Raw genomic sequence first — 24,077 nt, 5'->3', positions numbered from 1 at the left:
TGTACATTTTTGGCTTTCAAATTATATAAGCAAACATATGTCCTTCATTTTTTATCTATACTTACATAGCTTAAATGATACTAAGATCATAATTGAAAATGAAATTTAAGTATCCACTTCTAGTAAAATGTACCATGTCACTTACCAGGTCTGTTTGTTTAAGAATTATATATTTTTGGTAAATATTTGACACTTGCAAAAAATAATAATTATTTAACATCTCGTATTCAGGCTAATTATGTAACACTTTTACCTGGCCTGCATTATAGATGAGGAAACTGAGGTGCTAAGCAGAGATTTTGTATATTCTAGATCTAAGGAAATTTGTTTTTTAACACAGTAGTATAACATGAATGAGAAAGGAGAATTTGTGGGGAGAATGGGTTCTAGAGAATGCAGAACATCTTACAGCATATTGTCCTTATTTTGGATATCTTACTAGAAACTGTATTATCTTTCTATTGAGCATTATCATTTACTTACCAGTTTCATAATACTTACATGATTTATATATTTTTGGGATTCTCCTGAGGTTTAGACATGCCACAGAATTGACACCTGATAGCTTCATTGACCCAAGAAACCCATTTGCTGAACTAGACTAGCAGAATCTTTTAAAGGAGAGATGATCAGGTTCAACAGCCTGAAAGTGACCCCATTTCATGCATGTACTCTTGAATTTGTTCTCTCATGGTTAGATCCAGATTTGAAACCACCTCTTGGTCTGTATTTGCTTCCCTGCTTTTTTTTTTTTTAAACTATTGTTTAATATTCTGTATAGTCAGTTTAGGTATTTAGCCTTTTTTGTCCTATATTATATTTAGTTATTATATATTAGTCTATAGGATATAGCAGTAAACTTACTAAAGAGTAATAGAAAGATAATAAAATTCTTCCTTTTGAGAAAATTAATTTATTGAAGAGGACAAGTATGCAAGCCATTTATAAATAGAAAACGGTTTTAATAAATATATGAAATTAGATACAATATTATATATATTGGTGTGTGCATGTACATACACAAAGTTGTACATACTGAGATAATGCTGAGGTGATTAGAGTGGCTGTTTCATAATTACATCAGTTTTCCTTTGAAATTTGCATTATTCTTTCCTAGCTGTTTACCAAAAAAATTTGCAAATGGTGTAAGATCTTCCTCTGACTTTTCTGTAAATAATTTTGATAATTCCTAACTTCTTGAGTACCAAATTGATTAAATTTTGAACTACCTATATAAAGTATACTTTTTATTTCTGTACCTTTCTAAGGGCTCTTCATCCCTGGCCATTTATCTTACTTCCAAAATTTGGAGGAATGAGTATGTTGACTTTTTTGTTCTAAAAATAGAAAGTTTAAGAAATTTTACTTCTTAAGAACATGAAAAGAATCATTCACCAGCTTAAGAATAAGCATATGATTTTTGTTGTTGAGAATTTCTATTTCCAAAAGAATAAAGAATTCCAAAGCTCTGCCGTAAAAATCATACCATTTGGTTCTTAGAGTCTAAGTAAACATCTCACTTGGATGAAATGCTGAACTAAAAGGATGTATGTCCCCTCTTGCTGCCATTTGAGAAACTCAGTCAAGATTAGTTTCGTTAGGCCAGAGAGATGGTCCCCAAATTAAAAATGGTTACAGAGTATATACTTAGATTTGTACTTTAATTTGATGAAGAATTACATAGTGGATCTCATGAATTTTTTGCCACACATTTAATTTTTAAATGAAACCTAAAAAGTTTGTAGCTAAGCCATTTTTGACACATTTAATGAAAATATCAAAACAGTTCTCTTTGCAATACAAAGTTACAATTTTTTTTAATAAAGATTTGCATTCTTGTAATTTGGTTAAATAAATATGACCCACGTTTTCACTTTTGAGCTGAGATCAAGCATGAGAAGGAAATGTCTTAGAAAATAAAATGTTAGCCTTAACAACTAACATAGGTATTTTAAAATCTCTTCTTATTAAATATAGCTAGTCTCAGTCTAAATATAACTGGGACTCTCTATAGCAGAGGTCAGCAGACTTTTTCCTAAATAGCCAAAGAGGAAATATTTTAGGCTTTCCTGGCCAGGAGGCAAAATGGAGGCTATTATGTAAGCACTTACATAACCATATAAGATGTAACCATTTATAAAAACCACTGGTCTCTAGTGGTTCATTACAAAAATAGGCAGCTGGTCAGATTTGGCCCAAGAGCCGTAGTTTGCTGATCCCTGCTTTATAGCAGATTAGTCTTATAGAGATAAACCAAGCTATAGTATATGGTAACATTCCTCTGTTGACAGATTACCAAAGTTCAAAACAAATCTGTGAATCATCATGTTAGATCTCCTTTAACTTTGTTTATAGCAGGAACACAGAACATTAAATGGAAACTAAATTGAAGAAAGAAGTAATCAAACATATCTACTTTCTAATATGGTTTAAAAAAATAAATAAAAGTAGTATGTACATCTCTTAAGGATTTTATGTATTGGATTTAGAGACATAAACAGGTGCCCTTGGAATGAAAGAAAAGTGGTTTTTTGTTTAGAGGTTTATTGTTTAGATGGTCCTCATGTAAACTGTTTTCAGCACACCAAATTCAACTTCTAGTAAATGATAGGATGGCCTGACAGTTCATCCTCTTGACAAACCCAAGAGGTTTTTACTCTCTAAAAAGAGACAAGCATCTAAGTAAGCTTTCTGAAGAAGTTCTCAAATAGTCTTGAATACTTTTTATAGACTCAGTTAAGATGCTGTAAAAATTTTTTCTGTGAAGATTAAAGATACCACTTTTTAAAAGTATGTTTCTTATTTGCATAGAAATTCAATTCTATTTACCCATCCTGGACTATGGAACATGGCTTTCATTTTTAAAGCCAAAATTCTTTGCATACTGTAAATTTGCTGTCATCTGTTGAATCATCATTATAATCACTTTTTCAGTATTTCTAGTAATTCAAGTTTATTTTTTATTAAAATTGCAGAGAAAAAAATAATCATAGAGAAAGAACTGAACTCCTAGGGAGTTAAGAGCTCTGTTATTCTTTACTTGCTTGTTATCCGGTCTTATGGTTAGGACAAATGAATCAGCTCAGGGCTTAATTATTTAGTTCCTGAAGAGCAGCTCAGCCCTGGGGAGCTAGTGTAGGTGTTCCGGTGGATGGTATTGATGATATGACTCTGTGCAAGTTCCCTGTACTCTGTAACAAGATTAGGTTCTAATCTTTTTATAAGATAAAAGGGATTAAGTGCAATGTTTTCCTTCTACTCTATCTTCAGTGAGCTATTTGTGTCCTTAATTTCCTCGTAAACATTTAGTTGAATGACATATTCTCACATAATACCCTGAGTCACAAAGGGTAACAAAAGTATTTTAGATTTATATGATTAATGATAAAAGTGGTGGCCTTCATGCTTTAAATATTTGGTTCTTTGAAGTGAAGTCTTTGTAAGTGACTTTAGTTATTGTGTTCCCTTCACTAGATTTAATATCAGAGGAACAACAATAGGTGATAGAATAATGAGGTAATTCAGTATGTTCCTTCATTATTTTACTTTATGATGAATATGCTAGGTCTTCTTTTTTCCACAGCTAACCACTTTTCCTATTAACAGTTAATACTTCTTTGAACTTAACTCTAAGTGCTAAGCATTATAAATTGGGTTGCTTTTCAGAAACTATATTTAGCTGCATGCACTGCATGGGAATAGAATGAAAAGAAATTTCTTGTGTGCAGATATAATTGATGTTCACTTCAAGTATGTCATATAATAAAGTAACTGTAATCTGAAATTGTTGTTTAGTGGCTCAGTTGTGTCCTGATCTTTCGTGATCCCATGGACTGACTGCCAGGCCCCTCTGTCCATGGTATTTCCCAGGCAAGAATACTGAAATGGGTTGCCATTTCCTTCTCCAAGGGATCTTCCCAACCCAGGGATGAACCCATGTTTCCTGCATTGATTGCAGGCGGATTCTTTACTGCTGAGCCACCAAGGAAGCCATAATCTAAAATGATATACTTTAAATATTAGCTAATACCGATGTGTGATACTAAATTACTAGATTTCATTCTTCAACAAAATATTCAAAGCAAGTAGCTAATATTAGCTAATTTGTTGAAGAATGCAATTTGTGTTTTTTTAAAAACTCAGTTGCGATAGCATTTAGCAGCTTTTTGCTTGAGATCAGTAACAGAAAAATGGACTTGAATCTAAGTCTCTTCATACGTTTAAAATTCTGATTTTTTTTTTTTAAGAAAGGTACTTTCTCATGAATAGCTTAGTAACTTAGTATCACACATCAAGTGATACCTAGCCCTCAGAGACTTCTGTAGTTTGAAGACTAACAGGGGGATACATTTTAAAATGTAAGTTAAAGTTTCAGTTCCATTATTCATTTACCCAAAACCTGATTTACTGACAAAATCAACTTTGTACTTATTCAGTTCAGTTCAGTGTCTCAGTCGTGTCCTACTCTTTGCGACCCCATGAATTGCAGCACTTATTAGATTGGTACAAAAGTAATTGTAGTTTCGAACTGAGAATTTTAATCATTATAACTAAGCTCAAACACATCTTTATTAATCAAAATGGGAACCATTACACCAAACACATTTTTGCCAATGAGAACTAAGTTTGTTCTTGTAGCATAAAAATTGTGCTTTGGAATTCGACAAACTCTTGTAAAGCATTTTCTACCTCCTGCTGGTTGTGGAAGCATGTTGCCTACAAAAAGTTGTTGAGATGCTTGAAGTTGATAGTTGTTTGGTGAGAGGTCAGGTGAATATGGCAGATGAGGCAAAACTTTGTAGCCCAATTTATTCAACTTTTGAATTGGTTGTGCATGCAGTCAGGCGTTGTTGTGGAGAATTGGGCTCATTCTGTTGACCAGTGCCGGCTGCAGGCATTGCAGTTTTCAGTGCATCTCATTGATTTGCTGAGCATACTTCTCAGGTATAATGATTTTGCAGGGATTCAGAAAAGTGTAGTGGATCATACCAGCAGTAGACCACCAAACAGTGACCGAGACCTTTTTTTTGGTGCAAGTTTGGATTTGGGAAGTGCTTTGAGCTGCTTCTTTGTCCAGCCACTGAGCTGGTTGTCGCAGGTTGTTGTTTAAAGTCCACTTTTCATCACATGTCACAGTCTGATCAAGAAATGGTTTGTCATTGTTGCATAGAATAAGAGAAGACAGCACTTTAAAAGGACGATTTTTAAAAAATTTTCAGTCAGCTCTTGAGGCAGCCACTTACCAAGCCTTTTCACCTTTCCAGTTTGCTTCAAATGCCTAATGAGTCTAGAATGGTTAACATTGAGTTCTTCAGCAGCTCCTCATGTAGTTTTTGAGAGGATTGACTTTGATGATTGCTCTCAATTAGTCATTGTCAGCTTTCGATGGCTGGTCACTGCATTCCTCATCTTTGGCTCTCATCTCCTTTGCAGACTTCTTGAACCACCGCTGCTTTGTACTCTGGTCAGCAGTTCCTGGGCCAAACGTGTTGTTGATATGGCAGGTTATCTCCTCTGATATATGACAGATTTTGAACGCGAATTAAAAAAATCATTCAAATTTGCTTTTTGTCTTAACATCATTTCTCTAGTCTAAAATAAATATAAAATCAACAGCAAGTAGTAAGTTATTAGCAAAAAACATAAAGTGAGAGGTTTTCATTAAAATGACGTGTAACATAACCCTATATAAGAATATATTCCAATATCAAATGGCAAAGTTCAGTAGTGTAAAACCACAATTACTTTTGCACTAACCTAATAATTCTAGTGGCACATGTATGTTATTTATCATATGTTTCAAAAACATAAAACATAATATATAGCAACCATCAGAAATGTAAAATTAGAGTTCCTGGTGGGTAATACAGAATTGATGGAATAAGCCAAAAATATTTTAAGTATATAGAAATCCTTGGTTAAGTCCTTTTCTCATGAGGAGCCTCATATAAACATCTCAAAATTATTTTTACTTTTGTATTAGTGTTTTCAGGTTGTTTTAACATAAAATATATATGAATGTAACATTTTGCAAATTATTCTATTGGTCATTACTACTTTCTAATTATATAATAGTAGAATGGGATTTGTTTCAGGCCTGTTTGGTTTTCTGATTTATACCTTGAATCCTAAGTATTCAATCTGATTTTACAGGGAAGATTGCACCTTAAAAGTACCATGTCACTCTAAATGAGTTATAGAAAAGCTAAAATGTTGAAGTGGAGGGTACTCTGTGTTATGACTGTTGCCAAGAATTGCTTATACTCCCTACATTGGCCATGTTCAGAGTGTCTCCGAATGCACATGATGTCTTCATATCTTTACTTACTCTGTGCTCTTCTAACTGAAATGACCTCCTATTACCATCATCATCATTATAGCCATTTCATCTTTCAACATGCATCTTAAGCTGCTCTTTTTGAAACTTTTCTTAGCCTATACCTTGCATCATTCCAAGTAGGACTGAACATTTCTTCTGTATGCCTTTATATATATTATGCTACCTATAACACTTTATTGCATATGTGTATGTGTATGTTTCCCTGTGTAAGATGTAAGTTCCTTTTAAGGCCAGCATAATACATACATGCATACATAAATAAAAGTTGGCAAAGAAGATTATCTTTTTATCTAAAATTCTAGCTACTGGATTTTTATTCCTATTTCCTTAGATGATCTGGCTTACTGTTATTCCTATTTCCTTAGATGATCTGGCTTACTGTTTTCTTCCTCTGCTTCCTAAAATTTGAAATAAATGAAAATCTATGAATTACTTTTTTAGGGGTCTAACAGTGTTCCCACACATTTGATTACTTTCTAGAAAGAACTGAGGGTCACTTTTAATCATGGCTATAGTTTATTATGAAGAGGGAAAAACACATCCGACAGAATCTAGAAGAATCCAGACAGAAGCTTCCAATGTTCTCCCACCCAGCATGGTCCATACAACGTGCTCCTTCTTCCAGCATAAAAGGCATTTGACACTAGTGTAATGTTTCTGCCCAGAGAAGTCTGCTTAAGACTCAAAATCCACCAGTTTTATTGGAGGCAAGTCATATAGGCACCCTCTGCACCAAACCACAACCACCTGAGCTGCAGGCCCTGAAGGAAAGTAGATGTTCACCATAAATCACATTATATTGTACAGACCATCTTGGCAACCAGGTACTTCAGGGTTCATTGTCCAAGGCAGGCAGAACAGTGGAGGAAACATTATAAAGTCAAGTTCCCAGGCACCAGCCAAGGGCCAGCCTTGGAAACAGACCTTTCTAAAGATAGCAGCATTGGGCCTGCTATCGTTTTTATTTACTAATGCACTTTGAGGCAAAGAATTGAAACTCTCCCCTCCTCCCACTCCTCTCCAAACACATACCACAGACACCGGAGGAGTAGAAACAACAAGATACTCTCTAGCAACTGATCCATGTCTCTTATTCTTATTGGTAACAATAGACAACCTATAAAGGAGGGCTTTAAAGCACTTAAAAGTATCATTTTTAAAAAACACAAATAGCATCTTTTCTAAATTTTTATTCATAGATTCATATGGCCATCAAACATTTTTTTTTAATTGATAATGTAAAGGTAAATTTGAGCTTATCTCTGAAAAATCCAAGACTCTAAATTTGGAGGTTCAAGCCAGTGAGGTTTTCTCTCTATAAACCACTAAGTAAATATAAGAAAAGTGTGTATATAGTAGACTTCATATACTGGTATTTAAAGTGAGCATTTAGTGAGGCATAAATAAGTGAAATTTAACTTATTTTTTTGGTTATAATATCATTTGCCTGGGAGTGTTTCCTTGGCACATACCATAGCAACTGTGGATCTCATAGCAAAGCTTTATAGCTGTTCTGAAAATAGAGACATAGAAATGTAGCATTTATTACATAAACTCTCCTGTTGCAGAGGACAAGGTAGGAGATAGGGGTTGAGAATACTATCCGTATGTTTATAAAAACCTAATATTTTGATCTTTGAATGGGAAACTCAGTCTCAAGTTTTGTAAGTAAATGCATACTCAATTTATTTTAAGATGGAAGAATTTAGTTATAAAATTAGGAAGATGGAGGTTACTGTTGCCTTAAGTGTCCTTATACTCTACAGTGACGTCACAAAGTTTGGAAAATCCTATATTGTCTATACCTCTCTCTGAAACTTAGAAACCACATTAGTATAATAAAGCCTGTAAGAAAACCTGCAACAGAAAACCTTTTTCAGTTCAGTTCAGTCGCTCAGTCGTGTCCGACTCTTTGCGACCCCATGAATCGCAGCACGCCAGGCCTCCCTGTCCATCACGAACTCCCGGAGTTTACCCAAGCCCATGTCAATCAAGTCGGTGATGCCATCCAACCATCTCATCCTCTGTCATCCCCTTCTCCTCCTGTCCCCAACCCTTCCCAGCATTAGGGTCTTTTCCAATGAGTCAACTCTTCGCATGAGGTGGCCAAAGTGTTGGAGTTTCAGCTTCAACATCAGTCCTTCCAATGAACACCCAGGAGTGATATCCTTTAGGATGGATGAGTTGGATCTTCTTGCAGTCCAAGGGACTCTCAAGAGTCTTCTCCAACACCACAGCTCAAAAGCATCAATTCTTCGGCGCTCAGCTTTCTTCACCGTCCAACTCTCACATCCATACATAACCACTGGAAAAACCATAGCCTTGACTAGATGGACCTTTGTTCGCAAAGTAATGTCTCTGCTTTTAAACATGCTGTCTAGGTTGGTCATAACCTTCCTTCCAAGGAGTAAGCGTCTTTTAATTTCATGGCTGCAATCACCATCAGCAGTGATTTTGGAGCCCCCAAAAATAAAGTCTGACACTGTTTCCACTGTTTCCCCATCTATTTCCAATGAAGTGATGGGACCAGATATCATGATCTTAGTTTTCTGAACGTTGAGCTTTAAGCCAACTTTTTTCCTCTCCTTTTTCACTTTCATCAAGAGGCTCTTTAGTTCTTCTTCGCTTTCTGCCATAAGGGTGGTGTCATCTGCATATCTGAGGTTATTGATATTTCTCCCAGCAATCTTGATTCTAGCCTGTGTTTCTTCCAGCCCAGCGTTTCTCATGATGTACTCTGCATATAAGTTAAATAAGCAGGGTGACAATATACAGCCTTGATGTACTCCTTTTCCTATTTGGAACCAGTCTGTTGTTCCCTGTCCAGTTCTAACTGTTGCTTCCTGACCTGCATACAGGTTTCTCAAGAGACAGGTCAGATGGTCTAGTATTCCCATCTCTTTCAGAATTTTCCACAGTTTATTGTGATCCACACAGTCAAAGGCTTTGGCATAGTCAGTAAAGCAGAAGTACATGTTTTTCTGAAACGCTCTTGCTTTTTTGATGATCCATCGGATGTTGGCAATTTGATCTCTGGTTCCTCTGCCTTTTCTAAAACCAGCTTGAACTCTTCCTAATTCATTGTTTTATACATTTATTTGAACACAAACCTGTTATATGGAAAGCCTCCAAAAAACCCACAACTTGGAAAATGCTTTTCAGATCATTTCAATTTACATTCTGCAGTCTACAGTTCAGTTGCTCGGTTGTGTCCGACTCTTTGCCAACTCCATGGACGGCAGCATGCCAGGCTTACCTGTCCATCACCAACTCCTAGAACTTAAACTCATGTCCATCGAGTCAGTGATGCAATCCACCCATCTCATTCTCTGTCATCCCTTTCTCCTCCTGCCTTCAGTCTTTCCGAGCATCAGGGTCTTTTCCAATGAGTCAGTTCTTCACCTAAGGTGGTGAAAGTATTGGAGTTTCAGCTTCAGCATCAGGCCTTCCAGTGAATATTCAGGATTGATTTCCTTTAGGATTCACTGGTTTCATCTCCTTGCAGTCCAAGGGACTCTCAAGAGTCTTCTCCAACACCACAGTTCAAAAGCATCAATTCTTCAGTGCTCAAGTTTCTTTATAAGTCCAGCTCTCACATCCACACATGACTACTGGAAAAACCATAGCTTTGACTAGACAGACCTTTGTTGGCAAAGTAACGTCTCTGCTTTTTAATGTGCTGTCTAGGTTGGTCATAGCTTTTCTTCCAAGGAGCAAGTGTATTAATTTCATGGCTGCAGTCACCATCTGCAGTGATTTTGGAGCCCCAAAAAATAAAGTCTGTCACTGTTTCCATTGTTTCCCCATCTGTTGCCATGAAGTGATGGGACTGGATGCCATGATCTTCATTTTCTGAATGTTGAGTTTTAAGTCAGCTTTTTCACTCTCCTCTTTCACTTTAATCATGAGGCGTTTTAGTTCTTCTTCTCTTACTGCCATAATGATGGTGTCATCTGTGTATCTGAGGTTATTGATATTTCTCCCGGCAATCTTGATTCCAGCTTGTGCTTCATCCAGCCTGGCATTTCACATGATGTAGTCTGCGTATAAGTTAAATAAGCAGAATGACTATACAGCCTTGACGTACTCCTTTCCCGATTTGGAACCAGTCTGTTGTTCCATGTCCAGTTCTACCTGTTGCTTCCTGACCTGCATACAGATTTCTCAGGAGGCAGGTCAGGTAATCTGGTATTCCCATCTCTAAGAATTTTCCACAGTTTGTTGTGATCTACACAGACAAATGCTTTGGCGTAGTCAATAAAGCAGAAATAGATGTTATTCTGGAACTGTATGTTGCTTTTTTATGATCCAATGGATGTTGGCAATTTGATCTCTTGGTTCCTCTGCTTTTTTTAAATCCAGCTTGAACATCTGAAAGTTCATGGTTCATGTACTGTTGAAGCCTGGCTTGGAGAATTTTGAGCATTACTTTGCTAGCGTGTGAGATCAGTGCAATTGTGTGGTAGTTTAAACATTCTTTGGGATTAGAATGAAAACTGACATTTTCCAGTCCAGTGGCTACTGGTAAATTTTCCAGATTTGCTGGCATATTGAGTGGAGCACTTTCACAGCATCATCTTTTAGGATTAGAAATAGCTCAACTGGAATTCCATCACCTCCACTAGCTTTGTTCGTAGTGATGCTTCCTAAGGCCCACTTGACTTCACATTCCAGGATGTCTGGCTCTAGGTGAGTGATCACACCATCGTGACTATCTGGGTCGTGAAGATCTTTTTTGTACAGTTCTTCTGTGTATTCTTGCCATCCCCTCTTAATATCTTCTGCTTCTGTTGGGTCCATACCATTTCTGTCCTTTATTGAGCCCATCTTTGCATGAAATGTTCCCTTGGTATCTCTAATTTTCTTGAAGAGATCTCTAGTCTTTTCCATTCTATTGTTTTCCTGTATTTCTTTGCATTGATCACTGAGGAAGGCTTTCTTATCTCTCCTTGCTGTTCTTTGGAACTCTGCATTCAAATGGGTATATCTTTCCTTTTCTCCTTTTCCTTTCGTTTCTCTTCTTTTCTCAGCTATTTGTAAGGCCTCCTCAGATAATCATTTTGCCTTTTTGCATTTCTTTTTCTTGGGGATGGTCTTGATCACTGCCACCTGTACAGTCTCACGAACCTTCTTCCATAGTTTTTCAGGCACTCTGTCTATCAGATCTAATCCCTTGAATCTATTTCTCACTTCCACTGTATAATCGTAAAGGATTTGATTTAGGTCATAACTGAATGGTCTAGTAATTTTCCCTACTTACTTCAATTTAAGTCTGAATTTGGCATTAAAGGAGTTCATGATCTGAGCCACAGTCAGCTCCTGTTCTTGTTTTTGCTGACTATATATAGAGCTTCTCCATCTTTAGCTGTAAAGAATATAATCAGTGTGATTTCTGTATTGACCATCTGGTGATGTCCATATGTAGAGTCTTCTCTTGTGTTGTTGGAAGAGGGTGTTTTCTATGACCAGTGCATTCTCTTGGCAACAATCTAGAATTTACATTCTAGATTTTGAGTATTGAGTTCTTTAAATATCTGGACTAGGAGACTCTTGGACTTCCTTTTGGTATTTCACGCATGCTTAGTAAAGAATGTGTTTCTACAGATTAATTCAAAACTCACCTGGGGTAATTCTCTTCATGTCTTCATAGTCTGTCATTAGTATCATATACTTTTATATTAACCTCTTTTGGCTACTGAATTACCCTTTAAGTCATTGAATTCCAGATTGAATAAATAAATTCTTTCCTAATCTTTGTTTAAGTCATTTTTTCTATCCTAAAATGCGTTCTTCTGTCAGCTATTTTAATAATAGTATTGATTAATTTGTACCACTCTAGCTGTATATATATTGCTTTTGTTTTTTTGCCATGCCACATGGGATTGGGGGATCTTAGTTCCCTGACAAGGGTTTGAACCCATGCCCCCTGCAATAGAAGCATGGAGTCCTAACCACGAACCGACAGGGAGTTCCCAACTCTAGCTATGTGTAAGTGTGTTTTACAATGATGTTCTTTTTGTTTTGTTTTTTGCCATGTTGAAAACAATAGGCAAAGTAACTCACGTTATGTTTTTAGTGTTGTTTAAGAAGGTCACTTTACAGTTTAGCCTTCAGTTCAGTTCAGTCGCTTAGTCATGTCCGACTCCTTGCGACTCCATGGACTCCAGCACACCAGGCTTCCCTGTTCATCACCAGCTCCCAGAACCTACTCACACTCATGTCCATCACATTGGTGATGCCATCCAACCATCTCATCTTCTGTCATCCCCTTCTCCTCCTGCCTTCAATCTTTCCCAGCATCAGAGTCTTTTCCAATGATTCTAGTTTAGCCAAAGTTTTTTTTTAACTACTAAATGTGCCAATTTTGTATTTTTTTAAATAAGGCTTATAGACTCTTTGATTGGTATAGCCTTCTAATTTAAGCTTGTGTTGTGCTTAGTTGTTCAGTCATGTCCAATTCTTTGCAATCCCGTGGACTATAGCCTGCCAGGCTCCTCTGTCCATGGGGATTCTCTAGGCAAGAATACTGTAGTGGGTTGCCATGCCCTCCTCCAGGGTGTCTTCCCAACCCAGGAATCAAACCCGGGTCTCCTGCATTGCAGGTGGATTCTTTACCTCTGAGCCACCAGGGAATTTAAGCTTGGCGATATCTTAAAATTTTTTGTTGAACCACTTTAGAAATAGAATTTTCTAGAATATGAAGTGTTAAATATAAAGACTTTCAGGGAAGAGGAAAGGCTCAAAATGTAAAATTAGGGGCTTCCCTGGTGGCTCAGTGGTAAAGAATCTGTCTGCCAACACACACAGATTCGATCTGGGAAGATCCTTCATGCCACAGAGCAACTGAGCCCGTGTGTCACAGCTCTTGAGCATGTGCTGTAGGGCATGGGAACTGCAACTGTTGAGCCCATGGGCCACAGCTACTGAAGCCCATGCAACCTAGAGCCTGTACTCTGCAATAGGAGAAGCCACTGTCATGAGAAGCCCACACATTGCAACTATAATAACACATCATCTCTGAGCTGTTGGCTCAGTGGTATACACAGACACATAAATAATTACAACACAGTAATTGCAGTGATAGAACCTTGCCTAGGCAGTGGTCTTTTTTTTTTAACCCCTAGAGATTTTTCTGAAGTATATGCTACTTTTAGAATTCAGTGCATTAACCCTCAGAGCTTATTTGTTGAGGCAGTCCAAGTGCGGGTTGGAAAAGAATTTTCAGACACAGAGCATTTCAGAAGGGAATATGTTTACTAAGAACAAAGAGCAGGCATAATGTGGGCACAGAGAGCACAGTGGGCTGACTTCCTGACAGATCAGGAAGAGTTGACAGTTTTCGGGGGTTAATAGCCAATTTTTATAGTCTCAAGACAAAGAAAATTCCTGCTGGACAGTTGGTGTTAGGTGATTAGTTAGGGCACTATAGGGTGTTTACTGGAGTGGACATCTTTGCCTAATTGGGAGTCAGAAAGGTTGTTAGTGGTGATCAGGCGCTTTTGGCAACAATTACAAAGGGGCTTAGTCAGCTTCAGAGTTGACCTTGGTTCTGGGCTTCACTTCTGTGGCCTTGGTGCAAGGTCTTGCACCTGTGACCTTGGGGCAGGACTCAACATTATTTTCGTATGTTATGCTCTTTTTCCTAGTAACTGCCAATGTGTAAGTCTTGGTTGTAAGACTTGAAGTTTTCAAAATATCAAATATCAGAGTGTCCCTCTTTTGTTCTTTTTCTTTCTCTACTTAAAATTTCCATTCTTTTTTTCCCATATATATATATATATATATATATATATATTTTATTGAAGTGTAGTTGACTCAACAGCGTTGCAGGTGCACAGCAAGGTGATTCAGTTGTACATATACAAATATATTGTTTTTCAGATTATTTTCCATGATAGGTTATTACAAGATACTGACTATAGTTCCCTGTGCTATACGGTAAATCTTTGTTGCTTGTTGCATATCTTTTTTTAAAAATTAGAAATCTAGCGTTCTATTCATACTGAGTCAAACAGGTGGAATCAAAATGTCATAAATTTTTTTTCTGCTGGCATGTGGAATCCTTGCAGACTGGGAATTGTACTCATGTCCCCTGCATTGGCAGGCTGATTCCTATCCACTGTGCTACCAGGGAAGTCCCTAGAGCAAACTTTTAAGTGAAATGAACACTTATGATTTGGTACCATCTTCACTAATTCTTAATTATTATCATCCCATTACTCATTCAGCTTTGATTTTGGCCACACTGCTTTTTAAAAATGATTTGAGCTTCTGATTCTTGCTGTGTTGTATAGTTTCTTTTTCCATTTATAGCTCCTAAGGCCTCTGCTTTATCAGCAAGGTTATATCTGTTTCTTCTGCTACTTGATACTCTACTTATTCTTTTTTTTTTAAGTTTATTTTATTGAAGTATAGTTGATTTACAATGTTGCATTAGTTTCTAGATACTCTACTTTCTTAGCAAGAGATTTTTTCTTTTTGGTTTCTTGCTATTCACATATTTTTAACTGATTGAGTGTCCTTTTTTCTTCTACTTTAGAAAAAAGAGAATTTCAATCATATTAATTGTTTCATTTGAGAGCATTTCAACTCTCAACCCTTCCCATTTATCACTTCCCAATCAGAAAGAGATAATCAGAGTAAACTGAACATGTCAGCTTTCTCTGTGGAAGTTTCTAATTATGCCTAGCTTAAAATTTTGGATCTTCCCCCCCTTTTTAAATATGTGTAACAGGAGAGAATTTTTAAAACACTTTCTAAATAGCCTATAGAATTTATAATATACCATTTCATGAAAAAGAAAACTTTATAAGACTACATAATTGTTATAGAATTGTTTTAGAAAGTGTTATTAACAGTAGTGTCTGTTTTTCTAGATTCTTTCTATGTATATATAAATTTTTCCTCTATAAATTATTTTTTAACCTGTATTATAGATTCTTTAAGATAATGCTGATATTTTCCATATTCTTGCTTATGGATCTTATCATTTTTAATGATATAAGTATTATTTAATGACATAAGTATTCCAATGTACAGATGTACCATAATTTATTTAACCTATCCTTTCTGTGTATAAAACACTTAGATTATTCCAGTGTTTCTCAAAGTACTGCAGTGAATGTGTGTGTGTAAGTGTATATATATTGTGAAAATACATATTTGCATATTTGTTTTTTATAGCATCCATTCATTAAAAGATAAGATTGCTACATCAAAACAAATACATATTTTAGGTTTTAATGGATATTATTTAATTTCTCCTCAAAAATATATTGTACTGGAATACTAATATACTGCCAGTGGGATTATAAACTGCTGTAACCACTTTGGAAAGTTGTTTGAGAATATCTATTGAGGATAATCATATGCACATACTGTGGTCCAGCATATCCACTTCTAAATATATGCTGAAGAGAAATATACGTATATATGTTCATCAGAGCACTATTTTTGTCATCAAAACCTGTAAATAACCCAATGTCCACCAACAGTTATATGGATACATAAATTATAATGTATTTATGTAAAGTAGTATTGTATAGCAAAGAGAATGAATGTACTACAGCTAAATACAACAACATGGATGAATCTTACAAATATAATGTTGAGCTAAAGAAGCTAGACACGAAATACATCATATGATTTTGTTTAATTAATAAACAGGCAAAATTAACCCATCATGTTAGAAGTCAGAATAGTGGAGCATAATAATGGAAATGGAGAATGGGGAGACTTCTAAATTCTGTTTATTCTCTATTTCTCAATACTTGTGCTGGTTACATGGGCCTATTTTACAAAAATGCATTGAGCTACACCTTTTTGACTTATACCTTCCTGTATATGTTTCACTTAAGTGAAAAATTTACAGCCAAAGAGTACTTTTTATATATATATATATAAAACCTTCAAGCTCCTACCAGTAGTGCCTATTTTCCTGTGCTCTTGCCACTCTGATAGATGTAAAAAAATTTTTAATATCATAGACATACAAAAAGATGAGTTTGTTTTATTATTAGTGAGGCTAAGCATCTTTTTGCATATTTGTTAAGTCTCTTCTGTAATTTCCTTGTTCGTGTCCTTATTTTTCTATTATAGTACTTATTTTTCATACTGATTTGTAGACACTTGATATATTTTGGATTTTTGTCTATTATATTGCAGAATATAATGTTTTAAATAACAAGTTCAGACTAACAGTTATTTAGTAGTAGGTGTTGGGGAAAGTTTCTTCTAGTAATGAAATCAGTCTTAAAGAGGGTCCATTGTTCTTCACTCTCTAGCTCTGTGACCCAGCTTGGTTCTTAGGAGAGTAAAAATCAGTCTCATTAGCTCCGTTCTGTACTCTAATATGAAGTTCATGTAGAATAGATTCTATTAGAAGATCCTTGTTTTATTCATAGATATCAATATTCTTTCCTTGACTTGTTTGTTCTTTGCTGAGAACAAACACCTTTAAACAAAATCTCAAAACATCCACTCCAATTGTATGTTACCTTTAGTTTCTTTTTTTGGTTTCTCTTTATGCCTTTATATTTCCTAATATGGAGAGGACAAATAATATTGAATAGGTTTTGTTTTATTTATAGTAAATTGCATATTAATTTTGTCTGTATTATATTTTTATAAAATAGCCATTTAAACAGTGTGCCGCATGCTATTTCCTTTACTCTCAACCAGTACCAAATTTCTAAGTGATCTCTTAACTAAAACATTCTGTTTTAGTAACTCAACTAGTTTGATGTAGTCTTACTGTTTTGTCTGCCTTTTTATGCTTTTGATTGGGGATGCCTTATTGAGATAATGTTGAGTTTAAATAATTTCTAGATTTCACTTGATTTTAATGTTGCCCACTTTCATTCTGTAGTGGCCTGTCAATGTTTTATACTTATTTCTGTATTTTTCTTTTAATATGTAATTCATAGACGCTCTGCTGTTGCCCGCATTCAGGAGTTCTTCAGGCGAAGAAAAGAAAGGAAAGAAATGGAGGAACTGGATACTTTGAACATTAGAAGGCCACTAGTAAAGATGGTTTATAAGGGCCATCGCAACTCCAGGACAATGGTACCATATACTCATGACATTGTTTGGAAGAACTGCAGTTTCATAATATGAATTTTTTTCCACAGTGATTGGTTTTATATATGCCAGTGTGATTCTACTATATTCTATATAATTATCTCTGTACATAGCATTCATTGCACCTTCACAGTTATCTCTTTACTCATAGTTTTTTTTTCCTATAATATGTTGTGAAAGAGCATTATTTTTTATAAGAAAACTCTACCCTACTGAGGAACTATTATAGAACTTTAAAAATGTTAGCTTGTATAGGTAACCATTGCTGCTTTTTTGCTCTCTCACACTTGCTATCTACTTTCCTAGTAGATTTTTTTAGTTCATATTAGTTTCTTTTGTTGGTTGTAAAGAGAAAGATTTGGATATATGAAATCCAGGTTCATTACAAAATATAGTCAGATTAATTATAACTTTTTTAGATTGACAAAGATTTGTTTTAGTCACCTTGTCTTTCTAAACTTTAATTTCCTCATCTATGAAGTAAAAACAAACCAGATGATATCTAAGATCTTTTCAAGTGTTTGTAACCCAGAAGTGTGTATACCTAATGCAATATTAATTATTTACTGAGAAAATGTTGTGAGATGATTAACAACTGTCAATCTGAACCATTCATGTCTGAAAGTGTTCTCATATATTCATTGAGTTTTCAAAAAGTATCTACAGAATCAATTTCAATCTACTTCCTTTAGGGTAGAGGCAAAAAGTAACTTTGGGATAAGGAAATAATTAGCTCTTTTTATAGATATCATGTAGTAGCAATTTACTCATTTTACAAGGACTACTCATTATTAATAGAAGCAATCAATTTGTATTTCTTGTGTTTTTATGGTTAAAATTTTGGATGGAAATAACTAGGGGTAGGAATGGAAAAAAATAGAAGACAAATAAATATAATAGTAGTTCCAAGTAAAAAGAAAATTGGCTCCCCTCCTTTGCTTTGCCAAAAATATCAAAGTCGCAGCTGCACATAATATGATTTCAAAAATTCTGATCTGAAATACAAAGATTTTTGATGGTTCATTTTGTGCATCTGCTGAAAAACTCCATCATAATCATCTTAACATGCCCTTTGTTTCATTGCTTCGTAAGAGTAAATATGTATTTATATCTTTCCTTCTTGATTGTGAGAACTTCTGATAACTAATAAAAGGTCAGTAATTTTGTTCTTTTGGCATAAAACAAAATACTGGGGGGAACAATTCATTTCTTTCTATGAATTGTTTTTATTATCTTTTAAAGCTAAAATGGAACCAGTTTTGGAAAGTTCAGTGATATCTGTATATATATAAATTTTCATTATACTGTCCATAACCCAGAAATCTCATTCATTCATTTAGCAGTTATTAACTCAGCACCTACTGTGTGCCCAGGTACTGTTTCAAGCACTATAAATATAGTATTGAACAAAATAAAATACCTATCTTCATCATGGGGGACTTTATTTTCTTCCATTTTATCCCTACTAATAAATCTCTGTCATGGTCAATATACTGGAAGACAAAGACTCTCTTCAATTTTTTATTTTCTAAACCAATTTTTTAAACTTGAGAATAGAAAAATCTTTTTTAATAACTTTGATTTGAAATCTCTTATAATTTTCTCTTTTTATTAACCCTTAGATAAAAGAAGCCAATTTCTGGGGTGCAAACTTTGTAATGAGTGGTTCTGACTGTGGCCATATCTTCATCTGGGATCGTCACACTGCTGAGCATTTAATGCTTCTGGAGGCTGATAATCATGTGGTAAACTGCCTGCAGCCACACCCATTTGACCCAAGTAAGATGACCTTTTATAAGGCAAGGGTTCAAAATCATTAGTATGATTAATCAGCTTCAACTTTTTTCTAGTTGTAAGAATAAATATATAAGAATAATCCAAATTATCCTAGTAGGCAGCTACTAGGGTCAAGTATTGCTCTTCTTGGGTTTAAAACAAAAAACGTCAACAACCCGCTTTTGGCAGAAAATAGAGGGAAATAGATTAAAGAGTTTATTATCCTAATAGTTCTTGTAAGTTTTATCAGCTATAAGAGCTTTAGTTGATTGAACTTTGCCCTGGTTAACCAAATCGAACTTCCTTGCCTTTTAGTCTTTACGTATCAGAATTAATTTACCAGAACAAAGGAGTAATGACTTATTCTTGGCTTCCATTTGAAATTCCCATGTTTCTCATAAAAGAACAGTAAATAGGAAAAAAATTTGAGTGATTTCAAGATGGTCTTAAAATTGTATTATAGGGTAGCTTTTAGGAAATCTTCAAAACAGTATTCTCAGTTAACAGTTAAATGTATCAGTACAATGTCCATTCTAACTCAGTTTTGCTGAACATATACATCCATGCATATATACATTATACATTTACATGAGTTAATGGCATGTTTCTAAGCTTTATATTAATGTGAACGATTTTTTCTAGTTCTCGCCTCATCTGGCATAGATTATGACATAAAAATCTGGTCACCACTAGAAGAATCAAGGATTTTTAACCGAAAACTTGCTGATGAAGTAAGATTTTTGTTATATTTATTATAGAACATATTTCACTTTGTTCCTGAAATGCTTTAATAATTTTATTTATTTATGTATATATTTTTTGGTTGTGCTGTGCCTTCGTTGCTGTGTGGGCTTTCTCTAGTTGCAACAAGGGGGAGTGACTCTGTACTTCTAGTGTGTGGGCATCTCATTGCAGTGGCTTCTCTTGTTGCAGAGCTTGAGTTCTAGGCACGTGAACTTCAGTAGCTGTGGCATGAGGGCTCAGTAGCTGCAGCTCCTGGGCTCTAGAGCACAGGCTCAATAGTTGTGGCACAAAGAGTTAGTGGCTCCACAGCATGTGGGATCTTCCCAGGTCAGAGATCAAACCCATGTCTCCTTCATTGGCAGGCAGATGGTTTGTCATTGAGCCATCAAGGAGGCCCCTGAAATGCTGTTTTAAGAAGAATCAAAGCAGCTCAGTTTTTATTACTTGGTGACATAAAACAAGTTAATTCACTTAACGAGGTCAAATTTTAAGAAAAATAAAAGAATAAAACATGCCCACAATATTAGAGAGGTAAAAACTGAAATACTATTTTGATAATTAGAATGTTGATTATTGATAGTAACAGATAAAGTTTATTATAGTTGAATAGATTGACTATTTTGGCTTGATGCTATCAAGAATAATTTAAAAGAACCTGTGTCCTTTTAAGAAAGTAGTTTTACTATAACTTTTCTCCATAATCATAGCCAAATGATTGGAGAATCTTTTACTTTATGATTTTATTTTAAGGTTTCCTCAGCTTCTGAAGCTGCTGTTACATCTGTAGTTTTGCAATTAAGTTCTCAGAAGCTGTAGGTTTTTTGCAGGGTTGGGAGCAGGAAGATGTATGATATGAAAGCTAAACTCTGGGTATTTCCTCCTCATCTCCAAACAGTTTTCCAATTATGGGTTTCATTTAAGATTTCTTACAAATATTTCTTATAAAGAAAATGAGTATCCATTGCATTAATCAGCTACTAACGAATTACTGAGCTTCTGTGAGGAGGTGAGTGCAGCTAAGGGTGATACTGCTACATCTTACCCCTTCATGGACCTTAGCCTTGTCATGGCAAAGGGGCTTCCATAACTCAATAAAGCTATGATCCATGCTGTGAGAGCCACTGAGAGAGAAAAAGAGTTCTGACAAAACATGGTCCACTGGAGGAGGAAATGGGAAAGCACTCCACTATTCTTGCTGCAAGAATCTTACGAACAGTATGAAAAGGCACAAGGATATGACATGGGAAGATGAGCCCCCATGTCAGAAGGTGCTACAGGGGAAGAGCAGAGGGCGATTACTAAGAGCTCCAGAAAGAATGAAGTGGCCGAGCCAAAGTAGAAATGTCACCCACTTGTGGATGTGTCTGGTGGTGAAAGTAAAGTCCAGTGTTGTAAAGAACAATATTGCACAGGGTAAGTCCATGAATCAAGGTAAATTGGACTTGGTCAAGCAGGAGAGATAAGAATAAATATCAACATCTTAGAAATCAGTGAATTAAAATGGACAGGAATGGGCGAATTTAATTCAGATGACCTTTGTATCTACTACTGTGGGCAAGAATCCCTTATAAGAAATGGAGTAGCCATCATAGTCAACAAGAGTCTGACATGCAGTACTTGGGTGCAGTCTCAAAAACAACAGAATGATCTTGGTTTGTCTCCAAGGCAAACCATTCAATATCACAGTAATACAAGCCTATACCCTAACTATTAATGCCACAGAAGCTGAAGTTGAATGGTTCTGTGAAGACCTACAAGACCTTCTAGAACTAACACCAAAAAAGATGTCCTTTTCATCATAGGGGATTGGATTGCAAAAGTAGGAAGTCAGGAGATACCTGGAGCAACATGCAGGTTTCACCTTGGAATACAAAATGAAACAGGGCAAAGGCTAACAGAATTTTGTCAAGAGAACACGCTGGTCACAAAGACACCTTTTTCCAACAACACAAGAGAAGACTCTACACATGGACATCACCAGGTGGTCTATAGCAAAATCAGATTGATATTTTTTTGCAGCTGAAAATGGAGAAGCTCTTGACAGTCAGCAAAAATAAGACCTGAAGTTGACTGTGGCTCAGATCATGAGCTCCTTATTGCAAAATTCAGGCTTAAGTTGAAGAAAGTAGGGCAAATCACTAGGCCTTTCAGGTATGACCTTAATCAAATCCCTTATTATTGTACAGTGGAGGTGATGAATAGATTCAAGAGATTAGATCTGGTTGAGAGTGCCTGAAGAACTATGGACAGAGGTTTGCAACATATAGGGAAGCAGTGACCAAAACCATCCCCAAGAAAAAGAAATGCAAGAAGGCAAAGTGGTTGCCTGAGGAGGCTTTACAAATAGCTGAGAAAACAGAAGTGAAAGGCAAGGGAGAAAGGGAAAGATACACCCAACTAAATGCAGAGTTCTAGAGAATAGCAAAGAGGGGTAAGAAGGCCTTCTTAAATGAACAATGCAAAGATATAGAGGAAAACAATAGAATGGGATAGACTAGAGAACTCTTCAAGAAAATTGGAGATAACATGGGAACATTTCATGTAAGCATGGGCACAGTAAAGAACAGAAACAGTAAGGACCTAACAGAAGCAGAAGATATTAATAAGAAGTGGCAAGAATACACAGAAGAACTATACAAAAAGGTCTTAATGACCCAGATAACCACAATGGTGTGGTCACTCACCTAGAGCCCTAGACATCCTAGAATGTGAAGTCAAGTGGGCCTTAGGAAGTATCACTACAAACAAAGCTAGTGGAGGTGATGGAATTCCAACTCAGCTATTTAAAATCCTAAAATAGGATAATGCTGTTAAAGTGCTGCACTCAGTATGTAAGCAAATTTGGAAAATTTAGCAGTGGCCCCAGGACTGGAAAAGGTCAATCTTCATTCTAATCTCAAAGAAAGACAATGTGAAAAAATGTTCAGACTACCTCACAATTGCACTCATTTCACATGCTAGTAAGGTTATGGTCAGAATCCTTCTAGCTAGGGTTCGGCAGTATGTGAACCAAGAACTTCCATGTGTACAAGCTGGATTTAGAAAAGGCAGAGAAATTAGAGATCAAATTGCCAACATTTGTTGAATTACAGAGAAATCAAGGGAATTCCAAGAAAACATTTACTTCTGCTTCATTAACTATGCTAAACTGTAGTTTGTTATGAATCACAACAAGTAGTGGAAAATTCTTAAAGAGATGGACCACCTTACCTGCCTCTGGGCTTTCCTGATGGCTCAATGGTAAAGGATCCACCTGCAGTGCAGGAGACCCAGGTTCAATACCTGGGTTGGGAAGATACCCTGGAGAAGGGAATGGCAACCCACTCCAGTATTCTTGCGTGGAGAATTCCATGGACAGAGGATCATGGTGGGCTATAGTCCAAGGGGTCATAAGAGTGATGGACACGACTGAGCAGCTAACACTCACTTAGTATCTGTCTCCTGAGAAACCAATATGCGGGTCAAGAAACAATAGTTAGGACCAGACATGGAACAACTGACTGGTTCAACATTGGGAAAGGACTACATCAAGGCTTGCTTATTTAACTTATATGCAGAGTTCTTCATGTAAAATGCCGAGCAGGATGAAGCACAAGCTGGAATCAAGATTGCCAGGAGAAATAACAACAACCTTAGATATGCAGGTGATACCACTCTAATGGAGAAAAGTAAAGAGGAAGTTAACATTGGAGAAGGGAATGGCAAACCACTTCAGTATTCTTGCCTTGAGAATGCCATGAACAGTATGAAAAGGCAGAAAGATAGGACACTGAAAGATGAACTCCCCAGGTAAGTGCCCAATATGCTACTGGAGATCAGTGGAGAAATACCTTTAGAAAGAATGAAGAGACAGAGCCAAAGCAAAAACAACACCCAGTTGTGGATGTGACTGGTGATGGAAGTAAAATATGATGCTGTAAAGAGCAATATTGCATAGGAATCTGGAATGTTGGGCCTGTGAATCAAGGCAAATTGGAAGTGGTCAGACAGGAGATGGCAAGAGTGAACATCAATATTTTAGGAATCAGCGAACTAAAATGGACTGGAATGGGTGAATTTAACTCAGATGACCATTATATCTACTACTGTGGGCAAGAATCCCTTAGAAGAAATGGAGTAGCCATCATAGTCAACAAAA

The 24,077-nt window shown here is 36.0% G+C and overlaps 1 protein-coding gene across 22 annotated transcripts in view; it reads left to right on the top strand.

The window, feature by feature from the left end:
- Window positions 1-24,077, top strand: part of DCAF6 (DDB1 and CUL4 associated factor 6) — a 174,509-nt gene that overhangs the window by 137,085 nt on the left and 13,347 nt on the right. For 14 of the 22 annotated variants that reach the window (XR_014053375.1, XM_081489207.1, XM_081489211.1 and 11 more), the window contains 3 exons: window positions 17,266-17,404; window positions 19,042-19,198; window positions 19,838-19,926. Coding sequence is in view for 21 of the 22 variants with exons in the window: in XM_081489207.1 (XP_081345333.1) it covers window positions 17,266-17,404; window positions 19,042-19,198; window positions 19,838-19,926 (385 nt within the window). In the remaining variant the exon portion in view is untranslated. Of the gene's footprint in view, window positions 1-3,474; window positions 3,517-17,265; window positions 17,408-19,041; window positions 19,199-19,837; window positions 19,927-24,077 lie in introns of those variants that run through there. The other 8 variants (XM_081489202.1, XM_081489203.1, XM_081489200.1 and 5 more) reach the window with 2 other exon arrangements.

This window comes from Giraffa tippelskirchi, chromosome 5, assembly GCF_054371585.1.
Source record: "Giraffa tippelskirchi isolate mGirTip1 chromosome 5, T2T-mGirTip1v1.2.pri, whole genome shotgun sequence".
NCBI lineage: Eukaryota > Metazoa > Chordata > Mammalia > Artiodactyla > Giraffidae > Giraffa > Giraffa tippelskirchi.
This window is presented reverse-complemented; position numbering and strand designations above follow the sequence as displayed.